General features: G+C 37.2%; 1 protein-coding gene across 1 annotated transcript; it reads left to right on the plus strand.

Annotated features, from left to right (window-relative positions):
- The first annotated feature begins 9,465 nt into the window (after positions 1–9,465).
- LOC133778780 (uncharacterized) lies at positions 9,466–9,978 on the plus strand. The gene has a single exon (XM_062218804.1). It carries the CDS (start codon positions 9,466–9,468, stop codon positions 9,976–9,978), a length of 513 nt encoding a protein of 170 aa, XP_062074788.1.
- Positions 9,979–19,818: the final 9,840 nt, after the last annotated feature.

Genomic DNA, 19,818 nt, shown 5'->3' on the forward strand with positions numbered 1-19,818 from the left:
CTGGAGTAATCTCATGATGGGTGGCCTCTTGGGCAGTTCTATAAAGACTCGTGTTGGTTTGCAGGGCTAGTCGTCATTCTAGGAAGCAGTCTTAGTGACGTGGGGTGTTACACAAAGTGTATAAATAAATGCAGAACCATCAAACCTGCCGAGAGCCCCCCGGAAAACTTTCCCAAGCCTTCTAAAGAACCAAACCCTCCCCAAGGAAAGACCGCATCCAAAAAAGCTTGTCCAAGTTAAAATAAAAATAATAATCTTGATTATTATTAAGTAAAGAAAAATGGGTGAAAATGATTTTTTTTTTGTAATTTTGGTACTATTTATAATTTTTTATAAAATGGTTTTTGTATAAAATTCGACCAGCTGTATAAAAGTTTTGACTGATTGTTTGAATATTTTTACTACCTGTCTAAATTATGAGATGTTATTTTGTAAAAAATTATTAAAATTAGGCTAGAATGTAAAATGACTTTAAAAAATGAGTCATTTTGTCATGAGACCGTTAAGTAAAGTTAAGATAAAATCATAAAAAAATCCAACTAATAATTAAAAATAGCTTTCAATCACATGAGAAAACTCCTTAAAAAGAAAATAGTAAAGTTTAAATTTTGATTTAGAAATCATATATATAAAACAATCATAAAAATGAAAAAAAAAAAACAAATTTATAGCTAGAAGCTACACCGATCTAAATCAATGGTAAAACAATAATATTTATGAATAAGAAATTTAAATAAAGTTAAACTAACATAACAAAAGTAAATGGAAAAAATACCATAAAAAATTGATATTAATATATGGGCAAGTTCAATGGGACTCCATCCCTGCAAATTGTTATTGTTTTAATAGCAAATAAAATCCAATGGCTGGCCAAATGTTATCCCATTTTGCTGAAATGCTACAGTATTGTAGCAACAACAACCTTTTCTTTGGATTTTTGATTTTTATATTAATGTTTTATAAATAAATATATATATGTATATTATTTTATTTATAAGGTAAATTAATATAATAATATAGAATGTATTTTTGGTATAAATTTTAGTGTTGTGGTTAATAGAAAAAAATTGTGTTAAAATTTCATTATTTTGGTAATAAAAAAAATTTACGCTGAAAATCATCACAAAACCAAAAACAGAAAGGGTTGTACCATTGTGTAGAGTCCAAGAACTTTACTTAGCTAGTTAGATAGTATTATTATAGTATTTATAGTATTATCTTTGTAACTGTGGATTTTTGGTTCAGACCGGGAATTATTTGGACACTCATAGTAGTACTTATAGATTTTCTAAGTTTAACCTATAGTTTAAGAATATTAATGTTAACCTATGGTTTGATTATATGACTGATATTAAGGATAATATTTATTATACTATAAGGTTTAGATAAGGACCAATAGGATTTTAAGCACATGTTATGAATGGGTAATTAAGGATTAAGTATTTTGAGGATTTAATTTAATAAGGGTAAAAGTTTGAATGCTATAAGGTCAGTCAGCAGCTTTGAATACGTTGAGGGCTTAGTCAAGGCTATTTACTCCATTCAGACTTAGCTAAAAATGTGCAATTTCGTGTTTAATTAATCAGCGTGTGCCGATGTATCGCAGCTATAGGGGGCGATATATCGCAGCACGTAGATACGGAAAACACGAGACGATGCACGACTGCCTCGGGCATACTGGCCCAGGCGATATATCGCCTCCTTCAGTATGTTTTGAAAGTTTTTGAATTCTTTTTCCATTCAGCCATTCAACCTCTTGATAAGTCCAACATCTTTTTGAACGAGTCTTCAGCCTCTGCTGAAAGATTATTCAAATTATTTTCACCTAAAAAGCTATTATTTTTATTCAAGTAAAATTTAGATCCTTTCATTCCTAAACTCTATAAATATGAACTAGTGCCCAGCCATTATTCATCTTTTGCTCTAAGTTCAGAGGCTGCAAGTGCTAAGTGAGTGTAAGAGTGTAAACACCTGGTTTGGGGAAATCATAAGCTTGATCCTCATAAGCTTATCAAACACTTTGGGAAGTAAGGTTCTATAGTATTTCAGTTTGTGGTGTAGATTGGTCTTACAAGTCTTTAAGGTAACCCAAAACTCTAGTTTATTGGTTTTATGTTATTTTCTTTCTCATAGCCTTCTACTCAGTCTTCTAACCTCATTCTTATTTTGGTTAGGAAATCTAAGTTCTTGAGTACATAAGTTGTAGAGTCCAAGAACTTTACTTAGCTAGTTAGATAGTAGTATTATAGTATGTATAGTATTATCTTTGTTACTGTGGATTTTTGGTTCAGACCGGGAATTATTTGGACACTCATAGTAGTACTTATAGATTTTCTATGTTTAACCTATAGTTTAAGAATATTAAGTATAACCTAAGGTTTGATTATATTACTGATATTAAGAATAATATTTATTATACTATAAGGTTTAGATATCAACCAAAAGGATTTTAAGCACATGTTATGAATGGGTGATTAAAGATTAAGTATTTTGAGGATTAAATTTAATAAGGAGAGAAGTTTAAATGCAATAGGTCAGCAGCTTTGAATACGTTAAGGGCTTAGTCAAGGCTGTTTACTCCATTCAAACTTAGCTAAAAATGTGTAATTTCGTGTTTAATTAATCAGCGTGTGCCGATATATCGCAGCTATAGGGGGCGATATATCGCAGCACGTAGACACGGAAAACACGAGACGATGCACGGTCGCCTCGGGCATACTGGCCCAGGCGATATATCGCCTACAGGGGGCGATATATCGCCTCCTTCAGTGTATTTTCAAATGTTTTTGAATTCTTTTCCTTTCAGCCATTCGAACTCTTGATAAGTCCAGCATCTTTCTGAACGAGTCTTCAGCCTCTGCTGAACGATTATTCAAATTATTTTCACCTAAAAAGCTATTATTTTTATTCAAGTAAAATCAAGATCCTTTCATTCCTAAACTCTATAAATAGGACCTAGTACCCAGCCATTATTCACCTTTTGCTCTAAGTTCAAAGGCTGCAAGTGCTAAGTGAGTGTGAGAGTGTAAACACCTGGTTTGGGGAAAACATAAGCTTAAACATCATAAGCTTATCAAACACTTTGGGAAGTAAGGTTCTATAGTATTTCGGTTGTGGTGTAGATTGATCTTACAAGTCTTTGAGGTAAACCAAAACTCTAGTTCACTTGTTTTATAATATTTCCTTTTTCATAACCTTCTACTCAGTCTCCTAACCTCATTCTTATTTTGGTTACGAAATCTAAGTTCTTGAGCACATAAGTTTTGGTAAGTGTGACTTTCAATGGTTTAGTCTTTCCATCCCTTTCATTTCATCTCTTTTCTTCAAATTTACTCACCCTTTATATATGGTTTTAGGAGTGTTCCAAAAGTCCCAACTCAGTCCACATATCCCGGTAACTTTGGTAAGGAAAATAGGATAGAATCTATATGTTTTATGCTTATGTTATCTTATGTGTTATGTTATGAAATATGTTATAAATATGTTATGAATATGTATGTTTGTAGGCTTGGGCATATGACCCATATGACTAACAAGACCCCAAATGGGTTATGGGCATATGACCTACTTAGCTAGTAGGACCCCACTAATCCCATGGGCATATGACTTGTTTAGTCTATGGGACCCCAAGTAATAATGGCCATTATAATAAGTGTATGTAATAAGTGTTATGATATGTCTTTATGTTTATTATGAAATTTATGTTTATGACTATGTGTTAGATTTTCCTTGCTGGGCATTAGGCTCATTCCTTTTTGTTTTATGTGCAGGAAAATAACTTTAAGAGGCGGTAAGATTCGTCGATGCTTAGAGAATGTGTATCGATGGTGAATGGAGTCAAGGAGCCGAGCGTTATTCGATTCGAGGATGTAGTTTTGTTTTATGTCTTTTTACATGTATTTTCTGCACTATTTATGTAATGCCTTTTTATTTTAAATTATGTTTTTGTTTTTAAGACAATGGGATCCCATCTCCTACTTATTTTATGTAAGTAACTCTATTTCTACAAGTTTCCAATAAAGTATGGTATTTTTGCAAATGTAAGTTCTATTAAGGATGGTATGTATAGTTTCGTTAATGGTCCAAAAGTCTAGATTAGTGGATCATTACATAAGTTTCGGTAAGTATGTTTCTCAATGGTTTAGTCTTCCCATTCCTTTTCATCTCTTTTTCTTCATTAGACTCACTCTTTTTCATAATGGTTATTAGGAGTGTTCCAAAGTTCCAACGCTGTCCACATATCCCGATAACTTTTGTAAGGAAAATAGGATAGAAATGCATATGTCATATGTTCTATATGCTATCTTATGTTTCTTATGTTATGATAAGTGTTATGATATATATATGTTTGTAGGCTTGCGCATATGACCCATATGACTAACAAGACCCCAAATAGATTATGGGCATATGAGCTACTTAGCTAGTAGGACCCCACTAATCTCATGGGCATATGACTTGTTTAGTCTATGGGACCCCAAGTAATAATGGCCATTATAGTATGTGTATGTATTAGTGTTATGTTATGTCTTTATGTTCATTATGAAATTTATGTACATGATGTATGCGTAAGATTTTCCTTGCTGGGTATTAGGCTCATTCCTTTTTGTTTAATGTGCAGGAAAATAGCTATTAGTGGCGATAAGGTTCGTGGATGCTTGGAGATTTTGTATCGATGGTGAATGGAGTCAAGGAGTCGAGAGTTCGATTTCGAGGATGTAGTCATTTATTTATGGTCTTTATATGTATTTTCCGCACTTACTATGTAATCCCTTTATTTTATAAATCATGTTATGTTTTGCTTTTCAAACAATGGGATCCCATATCCTTCTTATTTATGTAATTAACTCTTATTTCTATAAGTTTTCTAATAAAATTATGGTATTTTCGCAAATGTAAGTTTTAGTAAGAATTTGTATGTATAGTTTCGTTAATGGTCCAAGAGTCTAGAGTAGTTGGGTCATTACAGTTGGTATCAGAGAAAGGATTCCTTCGCATGAAGTTCTCCAAGATACACACGCTCAAAGCTCTGAATCTGACCACCAAGTAAGTATTTAAGTTACAAGTTATTTTGCTTATGTGTATAGCTAACAACTTTAGTGTTTATGTTTTCAGTTAAGTATGAACGGAGCTTTAACCTACCAAGATATCCGAGCCATTAAGGCTTTAAAAAGAATAAGGGAGCCAAGAAATACCGTAGGAGCACTAGAAAGGATCACTCGAAGATTGCTCTTGTTCCACCAAGAGATAGGTGGCCTTCAAGAGGCTAAGCAAATAATGTTAAGATCAACTGAACAATATGTACTAATAATTAGGCTATTTAAAGATTTCCATCCTGTAATAGCAGCCTTAGAAGAAATATGGGAAAACATGAATGATGAGGATGAACTACCATTAGCGATGAGATATTATTTCCTCTTAGTTAGGTTCACCGCAAAATTCGAGTTTCAGTTTACAAATGAGCAAAAACATAGGATTCTCACCAACCTTCCTAGAGGACACTTTGATGCTCATCAAAATGATGATTATGAGGAGATAGATGACGATATGCTAGATGAGTGATCGGATGTAGAAGATCCCGATTTTTAGATTAGTAGTTTTTATTGTTTGTTTTATTTATTCTTTTTTATGATTGTAATAAGTGAAAATCTTTTTCCAAATGAATAACATGCTAATTTATTTTCATGTATGAGTTTGATTTTATTTTTCGCAATCATAATAAATACTAAATAAAATGAATAATGACTAAGTTCAGTGAAGGTGGATACAAATCAATGAACCAAGTTTCCTTGTTGAGAGTTAGGGGGCCTTAGTAGTGGGAACGATTTTACTGATCCCAGCCCTCCCTCAATATGGTTAACTTTGGAACAAAGATAAGTTTCGAGCCTGAGAATTAAGTCATATAGGATGATTAGAAACACACTTAGAAAATAAAGATGACTTGTTTTTCTAAGTATAGAAACCCACTCTAAATAATAATAAAGACTTATATAATTTTTTCATAAAAAGTCATAATAAATAGGTCCGAGATATGTTTGTTTTAGAATAAGTTTTTGCCTTAGAGCCTATTAGGGTATGTTCTAACTGTTAGAACTCTGCTACGATGTCGCTCCGAAGATCTGCACGCACCAACGGAAACGCCCCCAATGATGTTCCAATGACCAATGAAGTCCCTCCAGTTCGCCGAAGGGGAGTGCATGCTACTGTTCGCTGCAACGCGCCGGCACCGCCAGCTGACAACACTGCAGAGATTGCCAGACTGTGACAGCAAGTCGAGGAACTTCTGCAGCAACAATGCCAACAGGCTCAATATCAGCCTCAGCCTCCACCACAGCCACAGCCGCAGCCACAGCAAATGGCCCCAGCACCCCAACAAGTTGGTCCATATGGGGGATGGCCAATGACAAATTACGCGCCGTATCCAATACAGCACATGGAGCCAGTATATGAGAGGTTCCGCAAGCAGCACGCTCCAAACTTCGAGGGACTACAGACCCCTTTGAGGCAGAAGAGTGGCTAAGGAACGTGGAATCGATTTTGGCCCACATGAATCTCAGTAATGCGGACTGCATATCCTGCGTCTCGTCTTTGCTCAAGAAAGATGCCAGGATATTGTGGGACTTGGTCCAGCAATCCCATGATGCTGCCACCATGACATGGACCCGATTTGTGGAGCTGTTCCACAAAAAGTACTACAACTCAGCTGTACTCACTTCAAGAGTTGAGGAGTTTGCCAACTTGAAGCAAGGCAATTTAACAGTGGCAGAGTATGCTCGTCAGTTCGACCGCTTAGCAAAGTTCTCCTCTGAGATGGTTCCAACCGATTTTCTGAGGGTGAACAAATTTGTTAGAGGACTTTGACCGAAAATCGAGATGGGGGTTAAGCTAGCGAACCTGGGAAACACTACATATGCCGCCGTTCTTGAGACGGCAATCGAAGTAGAAAGGTTACAGGCCAATGTAAGAAAAGAAGAAGCCAGCAAGCCGGAACCTAGACAGCAGAGCCACCCTCAGGCGAGTCGGAGCAACAACCATAATGGAAACAATCAGTCTAGCAATAGCGGCAACAATCAGTCCAGCAACAACGGTAATGGCTAGAAAAGACGGCATCCTGATAACAAGAAGTTCGACAGCGATAAAAGGGCACGTATGAATAATGGGGGAAATAGGCCGGGCTACGTGGAATACCCGCCCTGTTCTAAGTGTCAGAAGAAGCATCCTGGAGAATGTCGCGCCAACACCAAGGAGTGTTTCAACTGTGGTCAAGAAGGGCATCGTAAAAGAGACTGTCCTCAGCAAAAGCCAGAAGGGAAGAAGGACGAAAAGATGGTTCCTGCTAGGGTTTTTGCTTTAACCCAAGGAGAGGCTGATGCTAGCAACAAGGTGGTCACAGGTCAGGTTTCTATCCTCAATAACTTATGTCATGTATTATTTGATTCGGGAGCCACTCATTCGTATATCTCATTAGGAATGATAGAAAAATTAGACAAACCTAGTGAAAGATTTAGAACTAGGTTTGTAACCGAGTTGCCTTCGGGCGAAGTAGTTCTATCATCACGAATAGTACGAGGCGTACCAATCAAGATTGAGGACATAGAACTAGAAGGAGACCTGATAGAGCTAGTGATCAAGGACTTCGACGTAATACTAGGCATGGATTGGCTAGCACGGCATGGCGCAACGATTGACTGCAAACGCAAGAAGGTAATGTTCGAGACTCCTGACGGCTAGAGACAATGCTTCATGGGACAAGCTTCAGGATTGCGCACCCCGTTAGTATCATCTCTCAAAGCTCAACGAATGATGGAGAAAGGATATCAAGCGTTCTTAGCCAGCATCACGAATGTGGAGAGGGAGACACCACTTAAGGTTGGAAACGTCCGTGTTATACAAGAATTTCCAGAGGTATTTCCCGATGACTTGCCAAGATTGCCGCCAAATCGAGAAATAGACTTCACGATAGAATTAGTACCAGGCACCGAGCCTATCTCTAAGGCACCATACCAGATGGCACCTACAGAACTAAGTGAGTTAAAGACGCAGCTACAAGAACTCCTAGACTTGGGTTTTATTAGGCCAAGCCATTCACCATGGGGAGCTCCGGTACTATTCGTGAGGAAGAAGGATGGAAGTATGCGAATGTGCATAGACTATCGTGAGCTGAACAAAGTAACGATTAAGAACAAGTACCCGCTACCTCAGATCGATGATTTGTTTGATCAACTCCGAGGCGCGACTGCATTTTCAAAGATCGATTTACGGTCTGGGTATCATCAGCTCAAGGTAAAGGAAGAAGATATTCCTAAGACAGCCTTTAGGACTCGTTATGGACATTACGAGTTCTTGGTGATGTCTTTTGGTCTTACTAATGCACCAGCTGCGTTTATGGACTTAATGAATAGGGTCTTCAAAGACTATTTGGATAAATTCGTCGTTGTGTTTATCGACGACATTTTAATATACTCCAAGGATGAAGTAAAGCATGAGGAACATTTGAGGCTGATTTTGACACGATTGAAGGAGCATCAACTCTACGCCAAGTTCAAGAAATGTGAATTTTGGCTTTCACAAGTGGCGTTCCTCGGGCACATCATATCGAAAGACGGAGTTGCAGTAGATCCATCAAAGGTAGAGGTCGTGAAAGATTGGCCTAGACCAAAGAACACATCAGAAGTAAGAAGCTTCTTAGGGCTAGCAGGTTATTATAGGAAGTTTGTAGAGGGCTTTTCTAAGATAGCCACTCCGCTTACCAACCTGACCCGGAAGCAACAAAAGTTTAACTGGAATGATAAGTGTGAAGAAAGCTTCCAGTTGCTCAAAGATAAGATTTGCTCAACCCCAGTACTTAGTGTAACGACACCCAACAAAAGTTTATAGCGCGATCCACGCAGAACAAGAAAAATAGAAAGGAAATGAAGTATTTGTCGACGCAAGGCTCTAAATCAATGGCAGCGATTCGTAACGAATATGTAAGTAAAATACTTAACTTTATTTGATATTATTATATTATTAATTAAACTAACACTATTATTTTGTAGGATGAACCTGATGAGCATGCTATTGATGCTTGGAGAGATACTCATATAAAAAAATCTACAAAGACTTGAGTTAGCGAAACTTGCAAAGAACTACATGTAAGTTAAAGTTTTTTATTTCTTTATTGATCTTAAATTATAGTAATATTGGTTTTTTAACATTTTCTTTTGGCAGGAACAAATGACCCAAGAGATGGAGAGGCAAAATATTCAAAGTAGTTAGTCAGGTTCGGAATCTGCTTCTAGTGAAGGTTCTACTGCTAAATCAATACAGTATCAGGTTATGGATAAAGTCCTTGGGTCGAGGTCTGATTATCAAATAGGAGTGGGATACAGGCCTAGTGGCAAAGGGAAGAAATCAGCATCTAGCTCCACAAGTCGAAGTTCAAGCTAAACTCAGTCACAAGTTCCTACTAATGTGACTCCAGAGATGATGGGAGTTTTGGCTGAGATGTGGGTTAAGATGCGTGATAAGGTCGAGTCAGGAAATTTTCAGACTGATTCTTCCCTCCATGACCCACGCTATGAAAGTTTATTGCAGCAGTTCTTACCTTCTCAACAACAAGGTAGTACATCTAATCAAAGCCCGGGGACGTCGTCGATGCCACAGAAACCACAACAAAATTCTCCAAACATATCTGGTGGTTCCTCTCAGTCGCCATTTTTTAATTATATGTTTGGACTTTCTTCCCAGTTTCCTCAGACACAACCTATGGGAAGTCAGTTTGGAGGATTACCGCAGAAGCAGCAACAACAACAACAACCTATGTATGGTCAATTTGGGTCGTTCATGCAGCAGCAGCCAGTATATCCTCATTATGGAGGATCGACACAGCAGCCCGTTTATAATCAGCAGTACTACACTTCTCCAAATCAACAACAACAGCAGTCTCCTTTGATTCGCCCACAACCTCGGCCATATTATCCTTCGCCGCCAGCACCATAGTCTCATGAAGGTTTGAGTCGAAGCACGAATGTTGAAGATTTTTTAAATGAAACTTTTGATGAAGACAATAATAATTAGTTTAGGTTTTATTATTTATTATTAAATTTAAGTGTATGTTTTTTTTTATTTTGAAAAGACAATTTTAGTATTTTAAAGTTGTATTTTTAATTTGGATATTAATTTAAATAATATTGATTTTATTTCTAAATTTTTTTAATTATAAGTTTAGTTTTTTAATATTAATTATATATAATTTATAAAAATTAATTATTTTTTTAAATATATTTTACAATTACCGGCGGAAACCGCCGGTAATAATGTGTCAGACGTGAATTCTGACCAAATTATTGCCGGCGGGAGGCTAGTTCCGCCGGTAATAACAACTTTTAACGACCGGTTTTTACCGGCGCATTTTTGCCGGCGGAGACTGCCTGTAAAAGTATTACCGGCGGCTTTCCTGACTATTGCCGGCGGTTTGCTTCGCCGGTAATAGCTTGTTTTCCTGTAGTAATTTAACATTTTTAATAATTATATTTTCAATTTTATTAATTATCTTTAAACTTTCAAAACCATTATATTTTTAAATATAATGATAATACCATTTGTTTGGTTTTTTTTCCAACAAAAAAATAATAATAATTAATTTGAGGCTTTTCAGTAAGGTATTAAGCATATCATTTAAGAACTCAAACATAGGAGGAGGATTCTTCTCAGCACCCGAAAAAGGAGCACATCAGTGCACCTTTTGGTGTTTTTAGCTCAGGAAGTATTTTCGGTGATTTTTTTTATGAGCGTGTTATTTAGAGTATTCTGCAAATTTTCATAAAATTTCAAATAATTTATAGTACCGAAAATAAGTTTCAACCAAGTTACATTCCACACGCATAAAAAAACAGTCACGAGTGTAACAAACTATTTGAACTTTGTTTTCTACACTATAAATTGTTCGGAATTTTCTGAAAATTAATAGGGTGTTTCAAATAACTACAATATACACTGTCATAAAATAAAATTTGCGTCGAAAATAATTTTGGAACAAAAAACTAGAGGGGGTGCGCCATTGAACTCCCTATATTATTTAGCTTCACATATTATTCCATAATATTACTAATACTATTATTGTGTTAGCCGCCATTTTGTTTTGTTTTGTTTTGGTTTTTTTTTTCTTTGGAATTTTGAACCAAATTATCTTTAATGTGCGTACTATATTAAAAAAGGATAAGTTATTGTACTTGTCCTCCATACATAGTTGAGTGGACTTAAGCATACGGAATATGGAGGTACGTAGAAAGGTCCAATACCAATCCTTCACCTCCTCAAATTGCAATTTTGTTTTGTTTTTTTGTTAATAGCCGTGGTTTTTTTTTTTTTTTAAATGGTATTGGTATTACATTATTGTTAATATTATATGTATATATAGGCTTTGTATGTATTCACGTTATTGCCTAAAAGTATGACTAGTCACGCAAAAAAAAAAAAAACTTGTAGTATCCATATATCAATAAAATAATAATTTCTAATATATGTTTTTAAGCCTCGCCTAGAAATTTAGTCATTTCGGACCGATTCAATGGTCGAATTGCCACAATCGGTATTCCAAAATCAAGAGTTTCACTATCCACATCATTTGAACACAATTTGCCTCCTCCAAGCTAATCTCATACAAGGCAAACCATCAGCTAACTAGATTACTAAGCATATGATTTGACACATTTTACTATGTCTAGTATCACTAAGTGTACAAATATCTTTCAATATCATACTTAGTCATTTGAGAGCCCTACTAAGAAGGAAATCACACAATTGGTACTCATAGTTCGCAACCTTTAATCTAATTCATTATTGTTTGAGAACTAACATAGGAAACCATCTTCGAATGAGATTATTTGCTATGAAATTTGAAACGTTTGACAATGTGTTGTGTCTCTAATTTTAGAAGCATCCCCTAATATCCGTCTTAGACACTTGGGAGCCCTACTAATGAATGAACCACATCATATGTACTCACAAATCGTAAAATCCAAGGTAATCTCTCAAAATTTGAGCACTTATTTGGTTATCTACTAATTAGGTTACTAGGTATGAGATTTGAAACATTTGACTATATATAGTGTCACTAATTGTACTAACATCCTCTAATATCCAACTCAACGACGTGTTACATTCCTACTAAAGAAGAAACCACATCATTTGTTCTCATAATTCCCAACATAAAGCTAATTTCTCTGAATTTGATAAATAATTTGGTAATTATCAATTAATTAGATTGCTAGGTATGAGACTTGAAACAGTTGACCATGTCTAGTGTCACTGATTGTGCTAAAATCCCCTAATATTTCACTTAGTCACTTGAGAATCCTACTAATAAAATATTTAAAATTTAATAACAAAATAAAATACTAAAAATTAGGGATGTAAATGGGGCGGGTCATCCCTGCCCTGACCCACTAAGCTCTCTCCTCGATTCAACCCGCTCCGTTAAGACTTTTGATGCGGGTCAGGTCAGACCCGTCCCGAATGTGATGGGGCGGGTCAGACCCAACTCAGCAAAGTTTTATTTTCTTTAATAAAAGAAAAACTATTTTTTTTTAAATGTTACAATATAAAAAAAATGGTTTAAAAATGTGTCATACTAGAAAGAAATGAGTTGCCTAAGAAATTTTTATAAATTGTCTTGCATACTAAAATAAAATAAAATTTAATATACTTCAAAATAAAACATCAATTTTCTCTTCATTCTCTCTTATATATACTTTGTCTTATTATATATATATTTGGATCATGGACCACCCTAAATAGTGGTAGCAAATTGATTTTTTTAAAGAAACTTATTTGATTACAAAAAACAACAACAACTGGGTCGAGTCGTAATTCGACCCGCTTCAATCTCTAACAGGTCAGATTGGATCTTGACTCGCTCCATTATTGCCTTGCGAATATCCGGATCGGGGGTTGCCCTTTCAGGTCAGGGCTCCGACCCGCCGGATTTTTTTGCCATCCCTACTATAAATGAAACAATATTATTTTTGGGTGTGATTTGTTAAAAAGAACAATATTTAACAATCTAACTAAAACAAAGATTAAACACATGAAAATAAAAGACAAGAAAAACATTAGTAAAAGTTAAAGACAACAAATATATATATATAGTTCTAACTATGAAATTTAAAACTAACAAAATTCTATAAAAACAAAATAAACCTATAATTATAATAACTTATAAATAAATGACAAAATTTAAATACTAAACAAAAATTAAATAAAAATAGATAAATTAGAACAATAAACCTTTATTTGTGAATAATATTTTATTTTATCTCAAATTGAAAACCCAAAATTTGAATTTCCCGCTCAAAGGTTCTTTCAGTACATATTGCACCATGTAGAACCAAGTGCTACGTATAGGCTATAGATTACGGAGAATCACTTGTAGTTACTTCATGGAATACAATATTGCTTAGAAACTGCCTTCTGGCTTTTTGTGGAAGGCGATAGTTTTCTTAAGTAAAGCACATGTTGCTCAAGGGAAGTAGCGTGTAATATTACCTTAGTTCATTTAAACAAACTCCACACACATTTAAGAAACAAACCACAACATTGGTGTACACAATTTGTAACCTCCATGAAATGCATTACTATTTGAGAACTTACTTTGGTAAATATCCCACTATTTAGGTTACTAAGTATGAGTTGTGGAAAATTTAACTATGTCTTGTGTCACTAATTGTATAAGCATCCCCTAACATCTCGCTTAGTTATTTGGGTGCCCTACTAATGAGGAAGCCAAATCAACTCATTAATCGCAATCGGCCTCTAAGCTAATCTCTCATAATTTGAGACTAATTTGGTAAACATAAAATAATTAGGTTAGTTATGAGATTTCAAACATTTGGCTATGTTTAGTGTCACTAATATCCTACTCAGCAACTCGACATCACAAATAAAGAGGCAACCACATCCTTTGAACTCATAACTAACAACATTTAAGCAAATCTCTCTGAATTTGATAAACAAGGTTACCATCCATTAATTATGTTACTTGGTATGAGGTTTGAAACATTTGACTATGTCTATTATCATTAATGTACTAACATCCTCTAATATCCTACTCGACAACCCTACCAAAAAGGAATCCACATCGTTTTTACTCATTATTCGCAACATCCAAGATAATCTCTCACAATTTGAGAATAATTTCGTTACTAGGTATGAGATTTGAGACATTTTACTATGTCTATAGTCATTAATTATATTAACATCCTCTTATATCCCACTCAGTTTGTTGGAAGCCCTATCAACGAGGATATCAAATCATTTGTACTAACAAGTCTTAATATCGAACTAATTAATCTTTCGTAATTTGAAAATTAATTTGGTAACGATTAGGTAACTAGGTATGAGATTTGAAACATTTGACTATGCCTAGTGTCACTAATTATACTAATATCCTTTAATATGCTACTCAACCACTCGACATCCCTACTACTGAAGAAACCACATCCTTTGTACTAATCATAATTAGCAATATTCAATTTAATTTGTTATATAATTTGTGAGCCATCCATTAATTAGGTTGCTAGGTATGAGATTTGAAACATTTCACTATGTCTATTATAATTAATTGTACTAACATCCTCTAATATCCTTGTTGACCGTGTTTCTGGCCAACGACGTGAGAACGTAAAAAACGATGAAACCTTCAAGAGAAATAAAACGACACAGACGGGTTTGAAAAGAAAGTAAATAACACACACAATTTTTATAGTGGTTCAGCCCCAATATGTTGGTAATAGCCTAATCCACTTAGAGTTGTGATTATAGATCTGTACTCAAGATCAGATGAACTGAGCCAACTGAGTTTCTTCAGTACAGATTGCAGGAATATAAGAATTCTTTCAGATACAAGCACTTTCTCTCTCTAGAAAACTCAGACCCAAAATTTCACAAAAGTCTAAAAAGAAGAAGAAAACCCCTTCTGATCTCATAAGCCATGTATTTATAGGCTTAGGATCATACATCTGATATGCCCTAGAATCGAGATATTTTATTATTCTTATTATATTTAAATTACAAAAATATTCAAAATTTAACAGAACACCAACTTTGTGGGAAGAATGAGAGATTCCCGCGTGTGCCAAGACCGGTTCTTGTTGAAGCCGTTTCTGGGAATCTTGACTTAGTCCTCCTCTATCTGGTCGACCCATATCTCCTTCAAGCTGGTCGAACACACCTCTACTGGATAGTCATGCACTTAGCTGGTAGGATATACACTTGCTGGTCGGACATGTGCATGCTGGTAGGACATACACTTGCTGGTAGGAACACTTGCTCGTAGGACATGCAAGTGCTGGTCGGACACATGCATGCTGGACTAACATGGCACTCTGGTCTAGCATGCCATGTCTCTCGTCTAACATGGCACTCTGGTCTAGCATGCCATGTCTCTCCTCTAACATGGCACTCTGGTCTAGCATGCCATGTCTCTCGTCTAACATGGCACTGCGGTCTAGCATGCCACTCTTGGGCAGCAATGTCACTCCTGGGCAGTAATGTCGTGACTGGTCAGACAAGGTCATGCCTGGTCGATCATGACACTTCTCAAGCCAGTCAAAATTTTATCACAACTCTGAGGAGTCAATGTATTTATTGACTATTTAATGTGTCTTTTACGGACCATGTACTGCCACTTGTCACCTCTATTGCCACGTCATCGATCTCCATTTTTTGGGGATAATATTTGCCCCCCAAGTTTATTATACGATTTTTCTCGTATGATAAACTTTTCTTCTAGAAAAATATTCTTGAGGTCATTCAAAAGCTCCCATTCGGTTGATAACTTTCACGTAAACTCCCACGACAGATCTTGTCTTGTGATTTCTTCAAATTCTATTTCTTGATATAATGAAAACATAGGCCCCCTTTTGACTCTCTTTCAATTATCCCTTTGTCTATTTTGCAAAATCATCATGGTATAGAGACAGGTTGCTGAGTATCCTCAATTTGGTTGCGCTAGGATTACATGCGTCCGACCAGGCCTTTTTTCTCTCCTCGGACATGCGTCCGACCAGGCCTTTTTGTCTCTCCTCGGACATGCGTCCGACTAGGCCTTTTGTCTCTCCTCGGACATGCGTCCGACCAGGCCTTTTGTCTCTCCTCGGACACAAGACCGTTCAGATGCCAAGCACATCTTGGCTCCTCGGACACAAGACCGCTCAGATGCTAGATGTTCGACCGGACATACAAGGGTGTTAGCGTTGGGCTCCTCAGATGCATCTCTCGGACACAGGTGCGGCAGAAGCACCTCGGACTGGCACAGCCGCTCGGACGCATCTCCTCCAGCCACTCCGACATCAACCTTGAATGCATGGGCTGCCCGGACTAGCACAGCCGCTCGGATGTAACTCCTCCTGGTCAGACGTAGCACCTTAGGCACCAAATTTCTGGGCCTAGATCCTTGGACATAGGCGAGATGGTCCTCGGATCAACATGCATCCGATCGGCCATCTCAAGGTATGCTCGGACACCACATTTTTCAAACACTTAAAGCACCTTTAGGCACTCTTAGGCATTTTCTTGGGCACATGGCATAGCCATTTAAGCATGCCTTATCCCTCCGAACACCATCAAAACACCTTGTTCGAATCTCCCATAATTATTTTGAGAGATTGATTTCTCTCAATCAATCTTGGTGAAAACTTGACTTCTCTTCTCAAATAGAAATAGGAATTAAGTTTTGGTACTTAATATACAGTCCTTGTGGGAACGATTTCACTTACTCTTTATTACTTGTTACGATTACGTGCACTTGCGTATCGATTTTACACAACACCTAGTTCCTCTTTCAACCCTCGGCCGTGGCGACTGAGCAACCGCATATGTACACATCGTCACCTAAGCTCTCCAACTAGAGGATGGTCCAGCTTTCTTTTGCCTTTACCTGCACCACATAACACCCGTGAGCCGAAGCCTAACAAGAAAACTTAATATGCTCATGAAAAATAATAACATATCATCAAATCATAAGGCACACGCCTAGCAAATATAGCCCTATTCAAGCAGGCAAACAAATTCACGTAATGATGGGCATCCAGGATAAGGAATCCTGCCCTCTTGAGTGGATGACTATCAAGTCAATCTCAATCAGATAAGTGATTTAACAGTAGTGGTTCTGGTAACCATACCGAGCTTATAGCCCTAAATAGAAGAGTGACAGTGTTACAAGTCGCTAAGGTGGGTTCCGTTCCCTTTATAAATAAGTGATCCTTTCACTAGCTTAAACAGGATAGGTGCATGATGATTAGTCACCAACATAACATTCCTCATGACCAGAAAGTCATAACCATGGGATACTGCTCCCTAGCCATGTGACAAACCGTCACCTAGGCCTTTGGCCCTGGCTCTGAGTAACTAGTCTTAAACTAGACAAGTGCTTATAAATTTCATCGAACTTAAGGTCGGTCTAGCATTAATGCTCCTAGAGTCATTAAATGCTAATATCGATTATATCTAATATTTTATCGGCCCTACGTTCAAGACGCTAATGCCGTTTTCGGCTCTTAGGTCTGTGATACTCGACCAGTGCCGACCCTGACTAGTCAGTGCCATACAAAAGTAAGTAATGCTACCAAACATATATCATATGTCAAATATCCAACACAGGGCATTCAGCATGCTTACTTAACAATTGCTAGCACAATTAGGATCATGCATAAACACAGAGACTCAACCTCTGAACAATCTCATATTCAATATTCACAGCATGCCCTAATCACATGTTTCTCGTGCATCACATGCATCAGATTTAGACATCCAACATGCATCAAGAATAACTTACATATACACAGGGGCAGTTTTCTTACCTTTGGTTCGAGCGAGAATTAGAACAAGAACAACCCTTGAGAACGATCGATCCTTTAATCCCTTAGCGGTCACCTAGTTATAACCAAATACAATCTCCGATTAATGAAAATAAAAAAAGATAGGATCTTGATCTAAACCCCACTCTCGGGACCCCGAAATGTACCCACACGGTGAGTAGATTCGATCCTGGGCTTTAAGGATTGAAACCCCGAGCCAAAAACCCTTAAAAACACTCAAAACGAGATTCTGGAAAAACAGAGTAGCACTACAACACTGCTCAATAGTGCCCCAGCGCTATACTCAGAACCCCAAACCGCCCAAACAAATCTTGTGTAGCGCTATAGCGCCCTCTAATGGGCGCTATAGCGCTACCCCCAACCAGATACTCCCCTGAAATCTCTTCCTTCGACTCCTTCAATTCCAACTCGATTCCAATGCTTCAAAACCCCATTTTTGAAGCCAAATGAACCCAAAAGCCATCCTCACATACCCCAAGCATCACTACCTCAAGAACCCTAGCCAAAACTCCAATCAATTCCCAACTTTCCAACCCAAAAACCAGTTGAAACTCAACTAGGAGAACAGAGCAAAAGCAAGAGTTCTAATGGCTAAAATCTCTTATCAATCTTAGCAACACACCCTCTTCAATGGTGGAGCATAACCCTAGCTTATCACAGCTTGGTTCCTTGGCTTGATTCCTCAAAAAGAGCTTGAAAATTCAAAGAAAAATGGAGGAGAAAACCATTGGGAGAGAAGGAGGAAAGAGACTATGTTTTTGTTACCCTTCTACAGCCTTAATGGCTTATATAAATCCTTAAGGTTGAAAAGACCTAAATGCCCTCAAGTCTAAAATAAAACCTTAACAGCCACCGAGGGCAAAATCATCCTTTCGCACATATTTCGTTAATTATAATTAACACCTTCCAATTACTGTTATTCTCGATATTCTCAAACACCAATAAATTATATCCCATTACCCTTTAACTCCTGGTAATGCTCTAATCATTAAAATCACCCCGAGACTCACCCCGAGCCCCGAACTTAAACCCGCTATGACCAGACCGAACACTTGCATTTCATGATCCTCTCATGCTGAAATGCTCGAACATATCCACATATAATGTGGTACCATTCATAACTCACCCACATGCACAAAAATACACAATCACGCCCTCAACAGGCCAAATTACCAAAATGCCCTTATAATTAAAAATATACCCATATGCATGCATTTATCATCATATAATAATATAATTCACATAAACATGCATATGATCACTAAATCACATAATAAATCATTTATGGCCCTCCCGACCTCCTAATCAAGGTCTTAAACCTTATTAGGAAATTCGAGGCATTACATAAACCTACGAACTCTATGATCTACCCGTGAGCATAAATAAAAATTCTCCCTAGGATCCTCAAAGAGAATCAATACATCGGGTTTGTGCTTAAGCATATAAGGAGACCACATGGAGGAGTCGAGCCCCACTTTACCTCCATCACTTGAGCATGGTGAGGATTCGTCATGAACTTCATTGCCAGAGGCAGGCCGATCGTGTCGACGGGCTACAGGGGCACGTGACCGCGAGCTCGAAGATCTCCTCTGAGGGGGAAGTCTGTCATTGGGAAGTGGCATGTGGTCTCACCTCAAATACTTGTAAGCTAAGTCATCCGTATACTGGCCTTCCTCTAAGAGGCCGCAGGCTGGGAGCCGGTCTTCATGGAGAAGGTAGGACATGGATCTCTGAATATAGAGTAGTTGGAGCAAGGCTACCCTATGCTTCTTCATCATTTCTAATGGGGTGGGGCGGTGGTAATTGGCCGCAGGAATAAATGTGTGAATGTTTTGAGTCTAACTATGTAATGAAAAAAAGGGACAAGTGTGATGAGATACTTACGGATATGTTGAAAAGAGTAAAATCTGGAAGGAACGAGACCGTCCGTCCAGAAGAAGGCGAGCTTAACGAATGGGGTATA

This window comes from Humulus lupulus, chromosome 5 (genome assembly GCF_963169125.1).
Source record: "Humulus lupulus chromosome 5, drHumLupu1.1, whole genome shotgun sequence".
Taxonomy (NCBI): domain Eukaryota; kingdom Viridiplantae; phylum Streptophyta; class Magnoliopsida; order Rosales; family Cannabaceae; genus Humulus; species Humulus lupulus.